This window comes from Salvelinus fontinalis, chromosome 27, assembly GCF_029448725.1.
Source record: "Salvelinus fontinalis isolate EN_2023a chromosome 27, ASM2944872v1, whole genome shotgun sequence".
Taxonomy (NCBI): Eukaryota; Metazoa; Chordata; class Actinopteri; order Salmoniformes; family Salmonidae; genus Salvelinus; species Salvelinus fontinalis.
The window spans coordinates 22,737,231-22,756,454 of NC_074691.1; the positions used below are offsets into that span (position 1 = coordinate 22,737,231).

The window sequence follows — 19,224 nt, forward strand, 5'->3', positions numbered from 1 at the left end:
CATGGTCCTCATCCCCAGTCCCATGGTCCTCATCCCCAGTCCCATAGTCCTCATCCCCCAGTCCCATGGTCCTTATCCCCAGTCCCATAGTCCTCATCCCCCAGTCCCATGGTCCTCATCCCCCAGTCCCATAGTTCTCATCCCCCAGTCCCATAGTCCTCATCCACAGTCCCATAGTCCTCCTCGTCCCCAGTCCCATGGTCCTCATCCCCAGTCCCATAGTCCTCATCCCCAGTCCCATGGTCCTCATCCCCAGTCCCACGGTCCTCATCCCCAGTCCCATAGTCCTCATCCTCAGTCCCATGGTCCTCATCCTCAGTCTCATAGTCTCCATCCTCAGTCTCATAGTCCTCATCCTCAGTCTCATAGTCCTCATCCTCAGTCTCATAGACCTCATCCTCAGTCCCATAGTCCTCATCCTCATTCTCATAGTCCTCATCCTCAGTCCCATAGTCCTCATCCTCAGTCCCATGGTCCTCATCCTCAGTCTCATAGTCTCCATCCTCAGTCTCATAGTCTCCATCCTCAGTCCCATAGTCCTCATCCTCAGTTTCATAGTCTCCATCCTCAGTCTCATAGTCCTCATCCTCATTCTCATAGTCCTCATCCTCAGTCCCATAGTCCTCATCCTCAGTCTCATAGTCCTCATCCTCAGTCCCATAGTCTCCACCCTCAGTCCCATAGTCCTCATCCTCAGTCCTATAGTTCCCAACCTCAGTCCCATAGTCCTTATCCTCAGTCTCATAGTCCTCATCCTCAGTCCCATAGTCCTCATCCTCAGTTTCATAGTCTCCATTCTCAGTCTCATAGTCCTCATCCTCAGTCTCATAGTCCTCATCCTCAGTCTCATAGACCTCATCCTCAGTCCCATAGTCTCCATCCTCAGTCCCATAGTCCTCATCCTCAGTCTCATAGTCCTCATCCTCAGTCTTATAGTCCTCATCCTCAGCCCCATAGTCCTCATCCTCAGTCTCATAGTCCTCATCCTCAGTCTCATAGTCCTCATCCTCAGTCTCATAGACCTCATCCTCAGTCTTATAGTCTCCATCCTCAGTCCCATAGTCTCCATCCTCAGTCCCATATTCTCCATCCTCAGTCCCATAGTCCTCATCCTCAGTCTCAAAGTCCTCATCCTCAGTCTCATAGTCCTCATCCTCAGTCTCATAGACCTCATCCTCAGTCTTATAGTCTCCATCCTCAGTCCCATAGTCTCCATCCTCAGTCCCATAGTCCTCATCCTCAGTCTCAAAGTCCTCATATCTTAAGTAGTGCAGAAAGGAAGAAGTGTCTTCTTTGACTTTCAGAGACCTCAGACTCACTCACCATCACATTTGTGCTCCTTGTAACTGGAGAGTGGATATGGTTTAACAGGTTGGAGGAGATATGGATGGTAGATGGAGAGAGAGAGAGGGGGGGGGGGCAGAGAGAGAGGGGGGATAAGAGAGAGAGATGGATAGAGGATCACTTATTACCCAGAATATGTGATTCTCCATGGGATCAGGGATCTTCAGAAGCGATGCTGGTGTTGATAATGCTAAAATGACCATAGTCCACCCTTGTGTCATAACCTCCACCCCCGACACACACACACACACCTTTGTGGTTGTCATGACACCACGGTCAACAGGGAATCCACTATAATCCCCATGTTTGAAGAACTGTTCTCTTCTCTCTGACACAGCAGCGGTTCTGTCTTTCCCCGCTTTCACCACACAGTCTTGTGGAACAGAGGATAACTACCTGCAGACACTGTATGATTACCACCCTCTTCTATTAGACATGTAATCCAAGGAAGCAGGCAGACAGACAGACAGACATGGGTTGCATCCCAAACGGCACCCTATTCTCTGTATAGTGCACTACTTTTGACCATTGCCCTTAGGGACCTTAATCTGTCGTTCTGCCCCTGAACAAGGCAGTTAACCCACTGTTCCTAGGCCGTCATTGAAAATAAGAATTTGTTCTTAACTGACTTGCCGAGTTAAATAAAGGTAAAAAAATATATATAGTGTCTATAAAAAAAGGGAATAGGGAGCCATTTGGGACGCACACAGAGTCACCATTGACAGTACTTAGTCTTTTCCCCCATCCTCTCATGAAAACAGCAAGCCCTGTCATCTGAAGTATCTTTTGACTAAAACGAGAGCGAAGAACGAGCCATTCTCCTGGTAGGGCCTGCTATGATACCATTAGTGGTTGTGTTAACAGAATCATTTAGCAGAGAGAGTAACAGAGATGTCTGAAGGCAGCATTTCCCTCCCTGCCCTTACCTCTCTCATCTCATCCCTGCATCCCCCTCCTAAACGCATGATTGTCTATGGGGGACCAGAGTAGCTCATCCATGAGAAATTAGCTTTGAGAGATACTCCCTGAGCCACAATTACTGTACAGAGATACAGCGAACCACATCACAAACAACACACTCAGATACACAGACAGGAAGATGGAGATAGAGGCAAGGAGAGAGAGAGAGGGGGAGAGAGAGAGAGAGAGAGAGAGGTCTGCCTGCAATGATTTACAGACGACAAGGAGCTTTCAGTGAAAGAGGAAATGAGTGAGAAGAGAAGAAAGGGTGGAGAGAGAAAAGAGAGAAAAGGGAGATACTTTGGCACAGATGCTCGTCGGATGTGGCAGGGCTTGCAAACTATCAGGGAAACCCAGCCGCGAGCTGCCCAGTGACACGAGCCTACACTCTTAGAAAAAAGGTGCTAAGTAGAACCATACAAGGTTCTTCAGTTGTCCCCATAGGGGAACCCTTTTTGGTGTTTGGTAGAATTCTATGCAGAGGGTTCTATCTAGAACCCTCTATGTAGGGTTCTTCAAAGAACCCCCTGTATATTGTTCTACCTGGAACCCTCTATGAAGGGTTCTGCCTAGAACACTCTGAAGGTTTCTACCAAGAACCATTTTATAAACTAACGGTTCTTCCTAGAACCCTCTATGAACGGTTCCACCAGCCTTATTACCCTTTAAAATTGTATTATTTATGACAATATATTACATACATCATAATGCCTTTCTTTGATGGCCTAGTTATCTCCTAGTTTACAGGCCACATCAGGCCTGCAAGTCCCATCATGCTGGTTTGCAAAGTGATGGGCAATTCCTATTGGAATCCAGCCGGAGTTAGGATATCCAAAAGTGGAATTGTTAATCACCCGCAACTTCCATTCAGAATGACTGCCAGGGTAGGGGGAATTGAATACTGAGACTACCTCAACCATCTAAACTGGAACAACTATCTCAGTAACGGGTGCAATAAATCCAACAGATTGGATTAGTTTAGAAAACGGTGTTATTTATCTTTGTATAGCATTAAAGTTATTAACCAATCAATGTAAATGCAAAAACACAAATATTAAAGTAAAACAAACAATTCTGAAAATCTTCCTGCAATAAAACATGCTGGGAAATATTATATATGGTTCTGTGTAGAACCCTTCTTTCCTTCCTAAGAATCAACAAAGAACCCTTTCTTCCAAAAACAGTTCTTAGGATGTTAAAGGTTCTAGATAGAACAATTTGCCTTACAAAGAACCCTTGTCTTCCAAAAAGGGTTCTTCTGATCAAAAAGGTTCTTTGTAGAACACTGTCCCTCCACAAATAACTATTTTGGAATCATTTTTCCTTAGAGTGTACCAGACAAGGTAAATGCCTTCTATGCTCACTTTGAGGCAAGCAACACTGAACCATGCATGAGAGCACCAGCTATCCCGGACGACTGTGTGATCACGCTCTCTGTAGCCAATGTAAGACCTTTAAACAGGTTAACATTCACAAGGCCGCTGGGCCAGATGGACTATCAGAATGCATACTCAGAGTATGCGCTGACCAACTGGCAAGTGTCTTCACTGACATTTTCAACCTCTCCCTGACTCAGTCTGTAGTACATACATGTTTCAAGCAGACCACCATAGTCACTGTGCCCAAGAACGCCAAGCACTCACTTCCAAGCACGCACTTCTGTAGCCATGACATTCTTTGAAAGGCTGGTCATGGCTCACATCAACACCATCATCCCAGACGCCCTGGACCCACTCCAATTCGCATACCGCTCCAACAGATCCATAGATGACGCAATCTCCATTGCACTCCACACTGACCTTTCCCACCTGGATATAAGGAACACCTATGTGAGAATGCTGTTCATTGACTACAGCTCCACGTTCAACATCATAGGGCCCTCCAAGCTCATCACTAAGCTAAGGACCTTGGGACTGAACACCAGCCTCTGCAACTGGATCCTGAACTTCCTGAAGGGATGTGCATGTGTGCTTAGTCCCCTCATGTGTGCTTAGTCCCCTCCCCTCCTGTGTGCTTAGTCCCCTCCCCTCCTCAAATACTCAAATAATTCTACAGCTGCACCATTGAGAGCATATTGACTTTCGGCATCACCGCTTGGTATGGGGACTGCTTGGCATTCGACTGCAAGGCGCTACAGAGGGTAGTGTGTACTGCCCAGTACATCGCCCAGCCTGAGCTCCCTGCCATCCAGGACCTCTATACCAGGCGGTGTCAGAGGAAGGCCCTAAATATTTTCAAAGACTCCAGCCACCCAAGTCATAGCCAAGTTATCGTTACTTATTGTGTGTTTATTATTGCTTGTATTATTACATGTCATTAGTTTTATATTGTTTCTCTATTTTCTTTCTCTCTGCATTGTTGGGAAGGGCCAGTAAGTAAGTATTTCATTGTTAGTCTAAACCATTTTTTTTTCAAAGCATGTGACAAATAACATTTGATTTGATTTTTATTTGATTTGAAGAGAGAGCCACTAGGCACACACTGGTTGAATCAATGTTGTTTCCAAGGCATTTCAATGAAATTACATTGAACCAATGTGGAATGGACATTGAATTGACGTTTGTGCCCAGTGGGAAAAGAGGGAAGAGAGGGAGGGGCAAAACAAGCCTTTGTCAGTCTTGAAAACAAACAAGAAGAAATCAAATATCTTTCTGCTCATATCCTCCCATACTTTCAGCCTTCCGCTGAATTATTAATTGAGCTGCTGAAGTGAGCAATACTTTTCAGCTCCAGCAGATGTACAAACAGAAGTCCTTATACAATATGCCATATATAATTCTATCTGCAGCCATCCACTCAACCATCCATCAAATATGCTGTATATAACCTCTCTCTCTGTCTCTCTCTCTTCTTCCCTCCCCTCTCTCTCTACCATAGGTTGGGTATGGAGGATAAGACTCTGGAGCGCTCTCTGGCCAGGGCGGGCTGTGAAGTGCACTGTTTTGACCCCAGCCTTAGGCAGGCCCACCTACAGGAGTCAGACATGTGGCTCCACCGTCTCTCCGTAGACTGGAGGGACCCCAACCCAGCCATCCCCGCCCAACGACAGCACAGCAACACCAAGAAACTGGCCACCATTCTCAACGACTTTGGACACAGACAGGTCAGAATGCACAGAGAGAGGAGAAGGGGTTTATGGGTAATGGGAGATTACAAATGGGCCAATGTGGCCTGAGTCAGACATAACAAATAACTCATGTATGGGATTATACCCAGAGAGTACACAGTGCTCTCCGTATTTATTGGGACAGTGAAGCATTTTTTATTCTTTTGGCTCTATATATCAAAAGTTTGGATTCAAACGATAGCTATAAGGTTAAAGTGTAGACTGTCTGCTTTAATTTGAGTGTATTTTCATACATTTTGAGTGAACCATTGAGAAATTACAGCACTTTTTGTACATAGTCTTTTTGTACATTAGTCACGATTCATTCAGGATTTTCCGCAATCATGGTAGCATCCACATTCATGTAGAAGTGTTCAGAAACATATTCTATTCTTATTTACAATAAAAGTGACTCCAAAATGGCACAATACATTATTTACCATTCATTTCTATTGGGCATAAATTAATCTGAAACACAAAATAACCAGAAAATGAATCCAACAAATTTGTAGAGTCATTGCGTGCTATCAGTATCGGACTAAATACTTAACCTTTGTCTACTTTAACAGACATATATGTGAATTTGCTCAATACTTTGGCTCCCCTAAAATGTGGGGACTATGTAGAAAAAGTGCTGTAAATTCTAAACCGTTCATCCATTATAGATAAAAAATAGCCTCAAGTTAAAGCTGCCAGTCTAATCTTTTGGAGTATAGAGTAATTATCCCAATAATGACAGATGGCACTCTATGTACATAATACAGTAACAACATACTCCACTACCAGCATCCAGCACACAATATACAGTACCTGTCTATTACAGTAAATTGTATACTTGACCACAATACGCACAACCCATGCAATAGTCACTACAAAAGTCACCATAAAAACAACCCAAAATTACTTATTTTCCTCACCTCAACCAGAAAAGGCTATAAGAAAATGGATCTGTTCTCCCTATGAGCTGAGAGGTTGAACTTTAGTATGTCTCCCTATGAGCTGAGAGGTTGAACTTTAGTATGTCTCCCTATGAGCTGAGAGGTTGAACTTTAGTATGTCTCCCTATGAGCTGAGAAGTTGAACTTTAGTATGGCTTGTTGACTCCTGCAGCTCTACTGCTCATCATTCATTCCTGCAATGTCTCATCTTGCGCTGGAGGGCAGAAAACTCACTTATAGTTATGGCTTTCCTCCTTTAAACATTATCATTCAGAATATTAAGTCCCCCAGGGCTCTGTGTTCTGCCTCATCAGATATGGATCTGCATACAAGATCAACGACATACACACACACACACACACACACACACACACACACACACACACACACACACACACACACACACACACACACACACACACACACACACACACACACACACACACACACACACACACACACACACACACACACACACACACACACACAACAAGCCAGCGGTGCGTGTGTAGAACGGCGACCTTCCCTAAATACAGCAATAGTATGCATAGTATTCGGGTGAGAATAGAAGTATTCAGGCGAGGGCCTCCCGAGTGGCATGGTGGTCAAAAGCTGTGTCACTAGAGATCCTGGTTTGAGTCCAGGCTCTGTCGCAGCCGGCCGCGACCTGGAGACCCATGGGGTGGCGCACAATTGGCACAGCGTCGACACGGTTAGGGGAGGGTTTGGCTGGCAGGGATGTTCTTGTCCGCTCTAGAGGCTCCTGTGGCGAGCAGGGCCCAATGAACGCTGACACGGTCGCCAGGTGTACGGTGTTTCCTCCGACACATTGTTGCTGCTGGCTTCCGGGTTAAGTGGGCATTGTGTCAAGAAGCAGTGCGGCTCGGCTGGGTTGTGTTTCGGAGGACACACTGCTTCCTTCTCCTCTCCCGAGTCTGTATGGGAGTTTCAGCGATGGGACAAGACCAACTACCAATTGGATACCACAAAATTGGGGGATAAAAAGAGGTAAAAAAATGTTTTATTATTTAATAAAAAATATAACAAATATTCAGGCAAGATCCCAGCTATACATCCTGTGGAAGGAGTTAGTCGTTGATGAGGACTTGAAGACGGTGATAATTCAAGTTTGTGGAAGTTGTATAGTGGAAAGGAGTTTACAGTTGATGTGAAATCAGTGCTGTAAAAAGGAGGTTTGGGTTGATACTCCCACACAGATAATCAATCTACCTCAACAGAATTCATCTGACTTCATTTATTTGTGCTGCTCTCGTTTTGTCAATTCTAACCTCTCACTGCATGTTCCAGAAGGCAGGTTACCTCAGTCTAATTCATCACTCTGTTTTTCTCTCCTTTATTGCATGAGCAACAGTTTAATCAGTGCAAATTTAATTCAGGCTCTTGAGCAGAATGCCAACAAGCCACGCACCGGCGCCTAGCATTAGCAAGTCCATGCTTAGAGGCGTCAGCCATTAATTCCTCTTTTGGAACCAGAAACAAAGCTCACTATACCATACAAATGAGTGTGAGAGAAATAATTAAGACGTGTGGGTGCGTGTTCGTGTGTGTCTGTGTCTGTGTGTGTGACAGATAAAGAACAGGCCCCATCCCTGTACCTGCTTTAAATGCAAAGCAACACACACATCTCCATACTGGGATTTTTTTAATGTGAGTACACAGCATGCTAAAGAAACAACCGTTTGTCTTTCTTCTCTCTGGCATTGTGACAGAAAAATAGCACGGAGAACTGATGAGTCGCTTCTAAAGGTCAAAATATGCATTAGTTTGTGTTCCTTATCGGTGATTACACAGCTCATAAATGAGTCATACCCGCTCTGGTCACCATCAGAGGCTGTCTCCATGGGGAGACAGCCTCTAAATGAGTCATACACCGTACACCAATTCAACAGTCCTTCAGATCTCATGGAAATTGATTTGCTTTCTCCTAATGCACAATAGAACAACAATCAGAGACACTCTTTCTGACAAGCAGGTCACTTCTTAATGTCTCACATCCACACTGTCACAAGAGGGGCACGCAGCTGCCAACATGGCTTCCACTTCTCCATAATGCAAGTCTTTCCTCACCATGGTTAAGGTTAGTGTTATCATGCAGTTGTGGTGGACAGTTTGGAAACAGAACAGGCCCTGGACCAGTTGTTAGGGGAGGCTGTGAGAGTCTAAACAGAACCTCTCTCTTTCTCCTGATCCCATTGAAGTGTAATTAAATGTCTGCTCATTACGATGGTCTCTGGAGAGGCCTGTTTCAGATATGTCTCCCCCTGCCTCACATCCACTAATTAAAGAACACAAAATACTTCATCTCTGCTTGATACAATCATAGAATCACACAGGCAGAAAACACATCCCTGTAGCCCCGCTTACCTGTGTACTGTGTTGTATCAAAATTGTCATAAACACATTTAAGCATTGTGACAAATTTGGGGGTAGAGTTGGGCTCAAACTTGTTATCTTGTGTTAATCAGCCCAACAGCTTTAAACCGTTATGCCAAGAGGTTCGAGCCTCTTGATGAAGATGCTGGTATTTTGGGCTATGAAGGACGCCACAATAAGTTCTGCAAAAACTGCAATTACCCGCTGAAAGAAATAATTATGGGCCTATTAGTTAGACTCAAGTGTCAGTTTCCATTTATAAAGGTTCATCAGAGGTCAGCAAACTTGTTTGTTCACACCAAACGATCAGCTTTCCTCAAAAGCATTTAGAAATGAATTCATTAAAACAAATAATTGTATCCCTAATCTGCTTCTGTTTGATGTCTGAATGGATTTCACTCCAGCGGAAGGCCGACTCAACTCATAGAATATTGTCTGCAGTTTCTCTCTGACTGGGATGTAAAGTTCCTCTTTTATCACAAAAAGATAACAGGGTCTCTGGGTTCTCAGTGATTCTGTTGAGGACATCACCTTTGGCGGTGGTTAAAAATAGTGTGTAGGTGGCTGTGCATTTATCGGCTTAAACCATTAGGGGTTAGGTAAACACACACACAACACACACACGTTGAGCCAGCAGGCTGTGAACAGTGAACATGCTCTCTGTTTTTCCTCTCATTAAAAAGATGGAGTGATTCTGACCTCCTCCCTCTTGAGCCTGAGGGACCACAATTACGTTAATGCCTGACAGAGACTTCACAACTAAAGTTCTGGGCTGAGTGTGACTTCACAACTAAATGTCTGGGCTGAGAGAGACTTCCCAACTAAAGTTCTGGGCTGAGTGTGACTTCACAACTAAATGTCTGGGCTGAGTGAGACTTCACAACTGAAGGTCTGGGCTGAGTGAGACTTCACAACTAAAGGTCTGGGCTGAGAGAGACTTCACAACTAAAGGTCTGGGCTGAGTGAGACTTTACAACTGAAGGTCTGGGCTGAGAGAGACTTCACAACTAAAGGTCTGGGCTGAGTGAGACTTCACAACTGAAGGTCTGGGCTGAGAGAGACTTCACAACTAAAGGTCTGGGCTGAGAGAGACTTCACAACTGAAGGTCTGGGCTGAGAGAGACTTCACAACTAAAGGTCTGGGCTGAGAGAGACTTCACAACTGAAGGTCTGGGCTGAGTGAGACTTTACAACTGAAGGTCTGGGCTGAGAGAGACTTCACAACTAAAGGTCTGGGCTGAGAGAGACTTCACAACTAAAGGTCTGGGCTGAGAGAGACTTCACAACTGAAGGTCTGGGCTGAGTGAGACTTTACAACTGAAGGTCTGGGCTGAGAGAGACTTCACAACTGAAGGTCTGGGCTGAGTGAGACTTTACAACTGAAGGTCTGGGCTGAGAGAGACTTCACAACTGAAGGTCTGGGCTGAGAGAGACTTCACAACTGAAGGTCTGGGCTGAGTGAGACTTTACAACTGAAGGTCTGGGCTGAGAGAGACTTCACAACTGAAGGTCTGGGCTGAGTGAGACTTTACAACTGAAGGTCTGGGCTGAGAGAGACTTCACAACTGAAGGTCTGGGCTGAGAGAGACTTCACAACTGAAGGTCTGGGCTGAGAGAGACTTCACAACTGAAGGTCTGGGCTGAGAGAGACTTCACAACTGAAGGTCTGGGCTGAGAGAGACTTCACAACTGAAGGTCTGGGCTGAATGAAACTTCACAACTGAAGGTCTGGGCTGAATGTATGGCCCTAAAGTAATAGGCGATGGTAGACATATTTTCTAGTTGTTTCAATGCTGTTCTGCAACTCCATAACAATATCTCCAGACTACAGGGGAACAGAGCACGAGACAAGAGGAGGAAGTGGTTGTTTAATTAGCTTCCTTGCTTGCCAGGCTTTATAGCAATGCTATAAGCCTACAGTGTTTAAGACACGGCGCTAGGAACAAGACAAGGCTACTGCTGACCTTGGGAGAAGGCAGACTGAGGTATAGCCTCACTAAACGACTAAATAAAAGCTCCTTCCATCTCCAACACCCATCGGCCTTACTGAACCTCCCTCAGTAGACCACAATTCAGGCCAAATCACCATGCACCCACCTACCCTCCCTCCCCAAATCCATTAGTTATTGCCCTACTTCCAATCCCCCCTGTCAAAGTAGTTTCTTTCTGCATTCCTCTCACGCACGCATGCACGCACGCACACCGCTACATCTGCACAGCGGTGATCGGAGATCTCTTCAGAGATGTGTGGGGCCATATGGAGATGCTCACGCAAGACTGCCGCTTTTCGAGGGCTCACAATTTCTCATACTAGGGAAGCGAAGGGCAGACGAGCTGCCGGTGGTGTGGGCTTAGAGGACATCGAGAGGGATATGTTGTGAAGTCCTTGGGATTTGCCTTGCATGCCAGTTGATGATACATCAGGGAGAAGAAAGCTGTCAAATAGAATTAAGTTATTGAAAGTAGCCCATTCAATACACACCCTAAGAAAAGTATATCTTGAATAGAACCATTCTGGGATTTGTAAGACCTTCATAGCCTGCACACATACATTGGGGGGGGGGGGGGGGGGGGGGGTCATGGGTCATAACATCCCTGTTGGTTAGGGCAGTTGCCGTTTTATGACATGTCTGTCCAATTAGAAACATTATTGGGGAGGGATCGTATCCATTGGGAGACCCAGAGACAGAAAGCACTTCATTTTGACTAGTTCTATCTGGGGGGATAGCTGCTTTTATGAAGGCTTGGAATGTGGGGAGAAAAGGGATTTCCGCAGCCACTAAAAATATATAAAGGTCGTGTAAAGTCTTGTTAGCGCTTTGTTAGAGGGATGGAGTGGCTATGGGATATTGGATATGGGCTGTCAGAGAGCCAGCCAGCTAAAGTTGTTATTTTACTCATTTTACTTACTCATTAGCCATTGAAGAAGTGTTTTTCTGTTCGACAGGTCAGATACTCAACACTTGCATTAGCGTAACACTAGTGTGCTGGAAGATAAATATGATTGGTTTGTGGAAAGTTTGGGTCAACTATTGACAAATATTATTGGCAGTATTGGAAGTTGCCAATGGTGATGTCATGAGGCAATCTGCAAATGAGAGGGTAGTAAGGTACAGAGGAGATAATAAATTGGTGAAATAAAATGTCAAAAGCAAAGAGAAGCTCTTTCATTAGTAAGGCTTTGAAACAGTATGGGTTCAAGGAGTTGACATGACATCAGAAACATTACAGCACATTTAAATCAAATCAAATCAAGTTTATTTTATAAGGCCTTTGTACATCAGCTAATATCTCGAAGTGCTGTACAGAAACCCAGCCTAAAACCCCAAACAGCAAGCAATGCAGGTGTAGAAGCACGGTGGCTAGGAAAAACTCCCTAGAAAGGCCAAAACCTAGGAAGAAACCTAGAGAGGAACCAGGCTATGAGGGGTGGCCAGTCCTCTTCTGGCTGTGCCGGGTGGAGATTATAACAGAACATGGCCAAGATGTTCAAAATGTTCATAAGTGACAAGCATGGTCAAATAATAATCAGGAATAAATGTCAGTTGGCTTTTCATAGCCGATCATTAAGAGTTGAAAACAAGAGGTCTGGGACAGGTAGGGGTTCCAAAACCGCAGGCAGAACAGTTGAAACTGGAATAGCAGCAAGGCCAGGTGGACTGGGGACAGCAAGGAGTCATCATGCCCGGTAGTCCTGACGTATGGTCCTAGGGCTCAGGTCCTCCGAGAGAGAGAAAGAAAGAGAGAAGGAGAGAATTAGAGAGAGCCAAGATTTTCAAAATGTTCATAAATGACAAGCATGGTCAAATAATAATCAGGAATAAATGTCAGTTGGCTTTTCATAGCCGATCATTAAGAGTTGAAAACAGCAGGTCTGGGACAGGTAGGGGTTCCAAAACCGCAGGCAGAACAGTTGAAACTGGAATAGCAGCAAGGCCAGGTGGACTGGGGACAGCAAGGAGTCATCATGCCCGGTAGTCCTGACGTATGGTCCTAGGGCTCAGGTCCTCCGAGAGAGAGAAAGAAAGAGAGAAGGAGAGAATTAGAGAGAGCCAAGATTTTCAAAATGTTCATAAATGACAAGCATGGTCAAATAATAATCAGGAATAAATGTCAGTTGGCTTTTCATAGACGATCATTAAGAGTTGAAAGCAGCAGGTCTGGGACAGGTAGGGGTTCCATAACCGCAGGCAGAACAGTTGAAACTGGAACAGCAGCAAGGCCAGGTGGACTGGGGACAGCAAGGAGTCATCATGCCCGGTAGTCCTGACGTATGTGGCTCAGGTTCTCCGAGAGAGAGAAAGAAAGAGAGAAGGAGAGAATTAGAGAGAGCATACTTAAATTCACACAGGACACTGGATAAGACAGGAGAAGTACTCCAGATATAACCAACTGACCCTAGCCCCCCGACACATAAACTACTGCAGCATAAATACTGGAGGCTGAGACAGGAGGGATCAGGAGACACTGTGGCCCCATCCGATGATACCACCCGGACAGGGCCAAACAGGAAGGATATAACCCCACCCACTTTGCCAAAGCACAGCCCCCGCACCACTAGAGGGATATCTTCAACCACCAACTTACAATCCTGAGACAAGGCCGAGTATAGCCCATAAAGATCTCCACCACAGCACAAACCAAGGGGGGGCGCCAACCCAGACAGGAAGATCACGTCAGTAACTCAACCCACTCAAGTGACGCACCCCTCCTAGGGACGGCATGAAAGAGCACCAGTAAGCCAGTGACTCAGCCCCTGTAATAGGGTTAGAGGCAGAGAATCCCAGTGGAGAGAGGGGAACCGGCCAGGCAGAGACAGCAAGGGCGGTTCGTTGCTCCAGAGCCTTTCCGTTCACCTTCACACTCCTGGGCCAGACTACACTCAATCATATGACCTACTGAAGAGATAAGTCTTCAGTAAAGACTTAAAGGTTGAGACCGAGTCTGCGTCTCTCACATGGGTAGGCAGACCATTCCATAAAAATGGAGATCTATAGGAGAAAGCCCTGCCTCCAGCTGTTTGCTTAGAAATTCTAGGGACAATTAGGAGGCCTGCGTCTTGTGACCGTAGCGTACGTGTAGGTATGTACGGCAGGACCAACTCGGAAAGATAGGTAGGAGCAAGCCCATGTAACGCTTTATAGGTTAACAGTAAAACCTTGAAATCATCCCTTGCCTTAACAGGAAGCCAGTGTAGGGAAGCTAGCACTGGAGTAATATGATCAAATTTCTTGGTTCTAGTCAGGATTCTAGCAGCCGCATTTAGCACTAACTGAAGTTTATTTAGTGCTTTATCCGGGTAGCCGGAAAGTAGAGCATTGCAGTAGTCTAACCTAGAAGTAACAAATGCATGGATAAATTTTTCTGCATCATTTTTGGACAGATAATTTCTGATTTTTGCAATGTTACGTAGATGGAAAAAAGCTGTCCTTGAAACAGTCTTGATATGTTCGTCAAAAGAGAGATCAGGGTCAAGAGTAACGCCGAGGTCCTTCACAGTTTTATTTGAGACGACTTTACAACCATCAAGATTGTCAGATTTAACAGAAGATCTCTTTGTTTCTTGGGACCTAGAACAAGCATCTCTGTTTTGTCCGAGTTTAAAAGTAGAAAGTTTTCAGCCATCCACTTCCTTATGTCTGAAACACAGGCTTCTAGCGAGGGCAATTTTGGGGCTTCACCATGTTTCATTGAAATGTACAGCTGTGTGTCATCCGCATAGCAGTGAAAGTTAACATTATGTTTTCGAATAACATCCCCAAGAGGTAAAATATATAGTGAAAACAATAGTGCTCCTAAAATGGAACCTTGAGGAACACCGAAATGTACAGTTAATTTGTCAGAGGACAAACCATTCACAGAGACAAACTGATATCTTTCCGACAGATAAGATCTAAACTAGGCCAGAACTTGTCCGTGTAGGCCAATTTGGGTTTCCAGTCTCTCCAAAAGAATGTGGTGATCGATGGTGTCAAAGGCAGCACTAAGGTCTAGTAGCACGAGGACAGATGCAGAGCCTCGGTCTGACGCCATTAAACGGTCATTTACCACCTTCACAAGTGCAGTCTCAGTAATATGATGGGGTCTTAAACCAGACTGAAGCATTTCGTATACATTGTTTGTCTTCAGGAAGGCAGTGAGTTGCTGCGCAACAGCTTTTTCTAACATTTTTGAGAGGAATGGAAGATTCGATATAGGCCGATAGTTTTTTATATTTTCCGGGTCAAGGTTTGGCTTTTTCAAGAGAGGCTTTATTACTGCGACTTTTAGTGAGTTTGGTACACATCTGGTGGATAGAGAGCCGTTTATTATGTTCAACATAGGAGGGCCAAGCACATGAAGCAGCTCTTTCAGCAGTTTAGTTGGAATAGGATCCAGTATGCAGCTTGAAGGTTTAGAGGCCATGATTATTTTCATCATTGTGTCAAGAGATATAGTACTAAAACACTTAAGTGTCTCTCCCGATCCCAGGCCCTGGCAGAGCTGTGCAGATCCAGGACAGCTAAGCCCTGGAGGAAAACGCAGATTTAAAGAGGAGTCCGTAATTTGCTTTCTAATGATCATGATCTTTTCCTCAAAGAAGTTCATGAATTTATTACTGCTGAAGTGAAAGCCATCCTCTCTTGGGGAATGCTGCTTTTTAGTTAGCTTTGCAACAGTATCAAAAATACATTTTTGATTGTTCTTATTTTCCTCAATTAAGTTGGAAAAGTAGGATGATCGAGCAGCAGTGAGGGCTCTTTGATACTGCACAGTACTGTCTTTCCAAGCTAGTCGGAAGACTTCCAGTTTGGTGTGGCGCGATTTCCGTTCCAATTTTCTGGAAGCTTGCTTCAGAGCTCGGGTATTTTCTGTATACCAGGGAGCTAGTTTCTTATGACAAATGTTTTTCGTTTTTAGGGGTGCAACTGCATCTAGGGTATTGCGCAAGGTTAAATTGAGTTCCTCAGTTAGGTGGTTAACTGATTTTTGTCCTCTGACGTCCTTGGGTAGGCAGAAGGAGTCTGGAAGGGCATCAAGGAATTTTTGTGTTGTCTGAGAATTTATAGCACGACTTTTGATGCTTCTTGGTTGGGGTCTGAGCAGATTATTTGTTGCGATTGCAAACATAATAAAATGGTGGTCCGATAGTCCAGGATTATGAGGAAAAACATTAAGATCTACAACATTTATTCCATGGGACAAAACTAGGTCCAGAGTATGACTGTGGCAGTGAGTAGGTCCAGAGACATGTTGGACAAAACCCACTGAGTCGATGATGGCGCCGAAAGCCTTTTGGAGTGGGTCTGTGGACTTCTCCATATGAATATTAAAATCACCAAAAATTAGAATATGATCTGCTATGACTACAAGGTCCGATAGGAATTCAGGGAACTCAGAGAGGAACGCTGTATATGGCCCAGGAGGCCTGTAAACAGTAGCTATAAAAAGTGATTGAGTAGGCTCCATAGATTTCATGACTAGAAGCTCAAAAGACGAAATCGTCATTTTATTTTTTGTAAATTGAAATTTGCTATCGTAAATGTTAGCAACACCTCCGCCTTTGCGGGATGCACGGGGGATGTGGTCACTAGTGTAACCAGGAGGAGAGGCCTCATTTAACACAGTAAATTCATCAGGCTTAAGCCATGTTTCAGTCAGGCCAATCACATCAAGATTATGATCAGTGATTAGTTCATTGACTATAACTGCATTTGAAGTGAGGGATCTAACATTAAGTAACCCTATTTTGAGATGTGAGGTATCACGATCTCTTTCAATAATGGCAGGAATGGAGGAGGTCTTTATCCTAATGAGATTGCTAAGGCGAACACCGAACACCGGTGTTCGCCCAGTGCAGTCAAAAACATGATTTTTCTCTCTTTTATATATACAGTATTTCCACACTATGAGGTTGGAATAATACTGTGAAATTATGACAATGCCATTTTAGTGTAATTGCTGTTTGAAAAGACCGTCTGAAATTTAATCTTCTTTTGGTGGGAGTTTCAAGAAAGACCAATAAGAAAGAAAGTTCCAAACCTCTTTGCCAATAACATATAATTTTCAGTTTTTCCCTCCCCACTCAAAACCACTCCCTGACAGTCCAATAAAAAGTATTGCTTGAGAAATTGCTCTGCTAAGAAGCTATTTTGGTTTATTTTTGAACATTTTAATTGAGAAATAAAAATCACAGTAAGGTACTTAATTGTTACCCAAAAGTTATTTAATATTGAGATAAAAATGGCTGCATTAGACCTTTAAATGGAGGCCGAAAGGCCTAATATACAGTATGTGCATTGAAAGTAGCCCATGCATATGTAACGGATGTGAAATGGATAGCTAATTAGCGGTGGTGCGCGCTAATAGCATTTCAATCGGTTACGTCACTCGCTTTGAGACCTTGAAGTAGTGGTTCCCCTTGCTCTGCAAGAGCCGCGGCTTTTGTGGAGCGATGGGTAACGACGCTTCGTGGGTGTCAGCTGTTGATGTGTGCAGAAGGTCCCTGGTTCGCGCCCGGGTCGGGGCGAGGCGAGGGGACGGACTAGAGTTAAACTGTTACACATATGATGACTCAGTAAGATCATATCCTGAGGCCATTATTAATGTTAATGCACCTCTCCTCCTCTTCACAGACCTTATACCACATTCACCCTCCTCCTCTACTCAGACACATCCTTTCTTCTACTTGTCCTTCAACCAACCTTCTCTCTCCCTCTTTGCACTGACTCTCCCTCACCTCCATCAAAAGTCATTTTCCCCTCTCTCCATCTTATATCTATCCCTACTGCGAAACATTATCATTGCTGAGTCTCTCTCCCTCTCTGTTCCAGGTGGATGTTCTGAAGGCAGACATGGAGAGTGCGGAGTGGAAGATTCTAGAGAACCTGGTTCTAGAAGGGGTTCTGAGCTCTGTGGGTCAGCTACTACTAGAAATCCACCTCCACTGGGCGGGCTTCGAGGTGGGCGGGGACGACCCATCCGTGGTGCGCTATTGGTTCAGCCTACTGAAGGAGCTGGAGCGTGCTCACTTCCGCCTCTTCCATTACCACAGCGACCCAGCAAAGCCCCGCCTCTTCCTGCACCGGAACGTTTTGAACGCCACCAGTGCCTATACACTGGGCTGGGTCAATACCCAGTGGAGGCCCTGAGAGCTGACTGACTGATGGACAGGGCTCTGGTCAATGAGAAGGGGAGATCTGGGAAATATAGTTCAGCTACGATGGGAAAGTCAATCCCATGGGATGTTTCACTTTGGATATTTATTCCTGACCAATACCAGATTCATCACGCTAACCAAAGTACTGTATGCCAGAAAAGGATTGTCTCAATCTATGGAGGTTAATGTAACATTTTGTGAGCTATACTGTACTCCTAACAAGCTCCTATCATTTCAAATTTTGAATCACTACTCCCCTACCCTTCCCTGATATGACCTTAGACATGGTGAGGTAATTGCCTCGAGGGTCCAAAGTCCATCTGTCGGTCAGAGCTGCTTTAAAGTGGCTGTGTTGGCTGGAGGTCAGCCGGCAAGCATTGCGGCAGCCATCTCTGTCATCATGGCCTCATTTGGGCTTGGCCCTGAGCCAGCCACCCCTAACAGATACATCCACCCCCTCCTGGAGAATTATCCTCAGAGGCATGGGTAATGAATAGTGAGGTAAGACCACAGCCCAAACTAATAGCCTCAATTTGTCCTCAGGATCTTCTGCATTAAAAAGAGTACATAGGGCTGGGAGAGTAGCTGTCAGACTGAGGCTGAGCACGCATCATTTAGCCCAGGGATGAGTTTCTGTGGAGATAGTTAAGGTAAAGGCTCAAACGTTTGCCTGGGAGGACAGACAATATGCCTCCTGAAGAGAGACAAAGACATGACCGTCTACCCAGAGAATGACCCTACCTGGGTTTCAACGGACACACCTACTCATTCAAGGGTTTATCTTTATTTTTTACTATTTTATACATTGTAGAATAATAGTGAAGACATCAAAACTATGAAATAACATGAAATCATGTAGTAACCAAAAAAGTGTTAAACAAATCAAATGTATTTTATATTTTTCAAAGTAGCCACCCGTTTGCCTTGATGACAGCTTTGCACACTCTCGGCATTCTCTCAACCAGCTTCAGTAAATCAAATCAAATCAAATCGTATTTGTCACATACACATGGTTAGCAGATGTTAATGCGAGTGTAGCGAAACGCTTGTGCTTCTAGTTCCGACAATGCAGTAATAACCAACAAGTAATCTACCCTAACAATTCCACAACTACTACCTTATACACACAAGTGTAAAGGGATAAAGAATATGTACATAAAGATATATGAATGAGTGATGGTACAGAACGGCATAGGCAAGATGCAGTAGATGGTATAGAGTACAGTATATACATATGAGATGAGTAATGTAGGGTATGTAAACATAAAGTGGCATAGTTTAAAGTGGCTAGTGATACATGTATTACATAAAGATGGCAAGATGCAGTAGATGATATAGAGTAC

At 44.6% G+C, this 19,224-nt stretch overlaps 1 protein-coding gene across 1 annotated transcript in view; it reads left to right on the forward strand.

The window, feature by feature from the left end:
- The window catches only part of LOC129825303 (probable methyltransferase-like protein 24), a 158,842-nt gene extending 140,064 nt beyond the window's left edge, over positions 1 to 18,778 (forward strand). Inside the window, exons 4-5 of the mRNA XM_055885302.1 lie at positions 5,182 to 5,407; positions 17,556 to 18,778. Of these exons, the coding sequence (XP_055741277.1) occupies positions 5,182 to 5,407; positions 17,556 to 17,873 (544 nt within the window). The 3' untranslated portion in view covers positions 17,874 to 18,778. The remainder of the gene's footprint in view (positions 1 to 5,181; positions 5,408 to 17,555) is intronic.
- Positions 18,779 to 19,224: the final 446 nt, after the last annotated feature.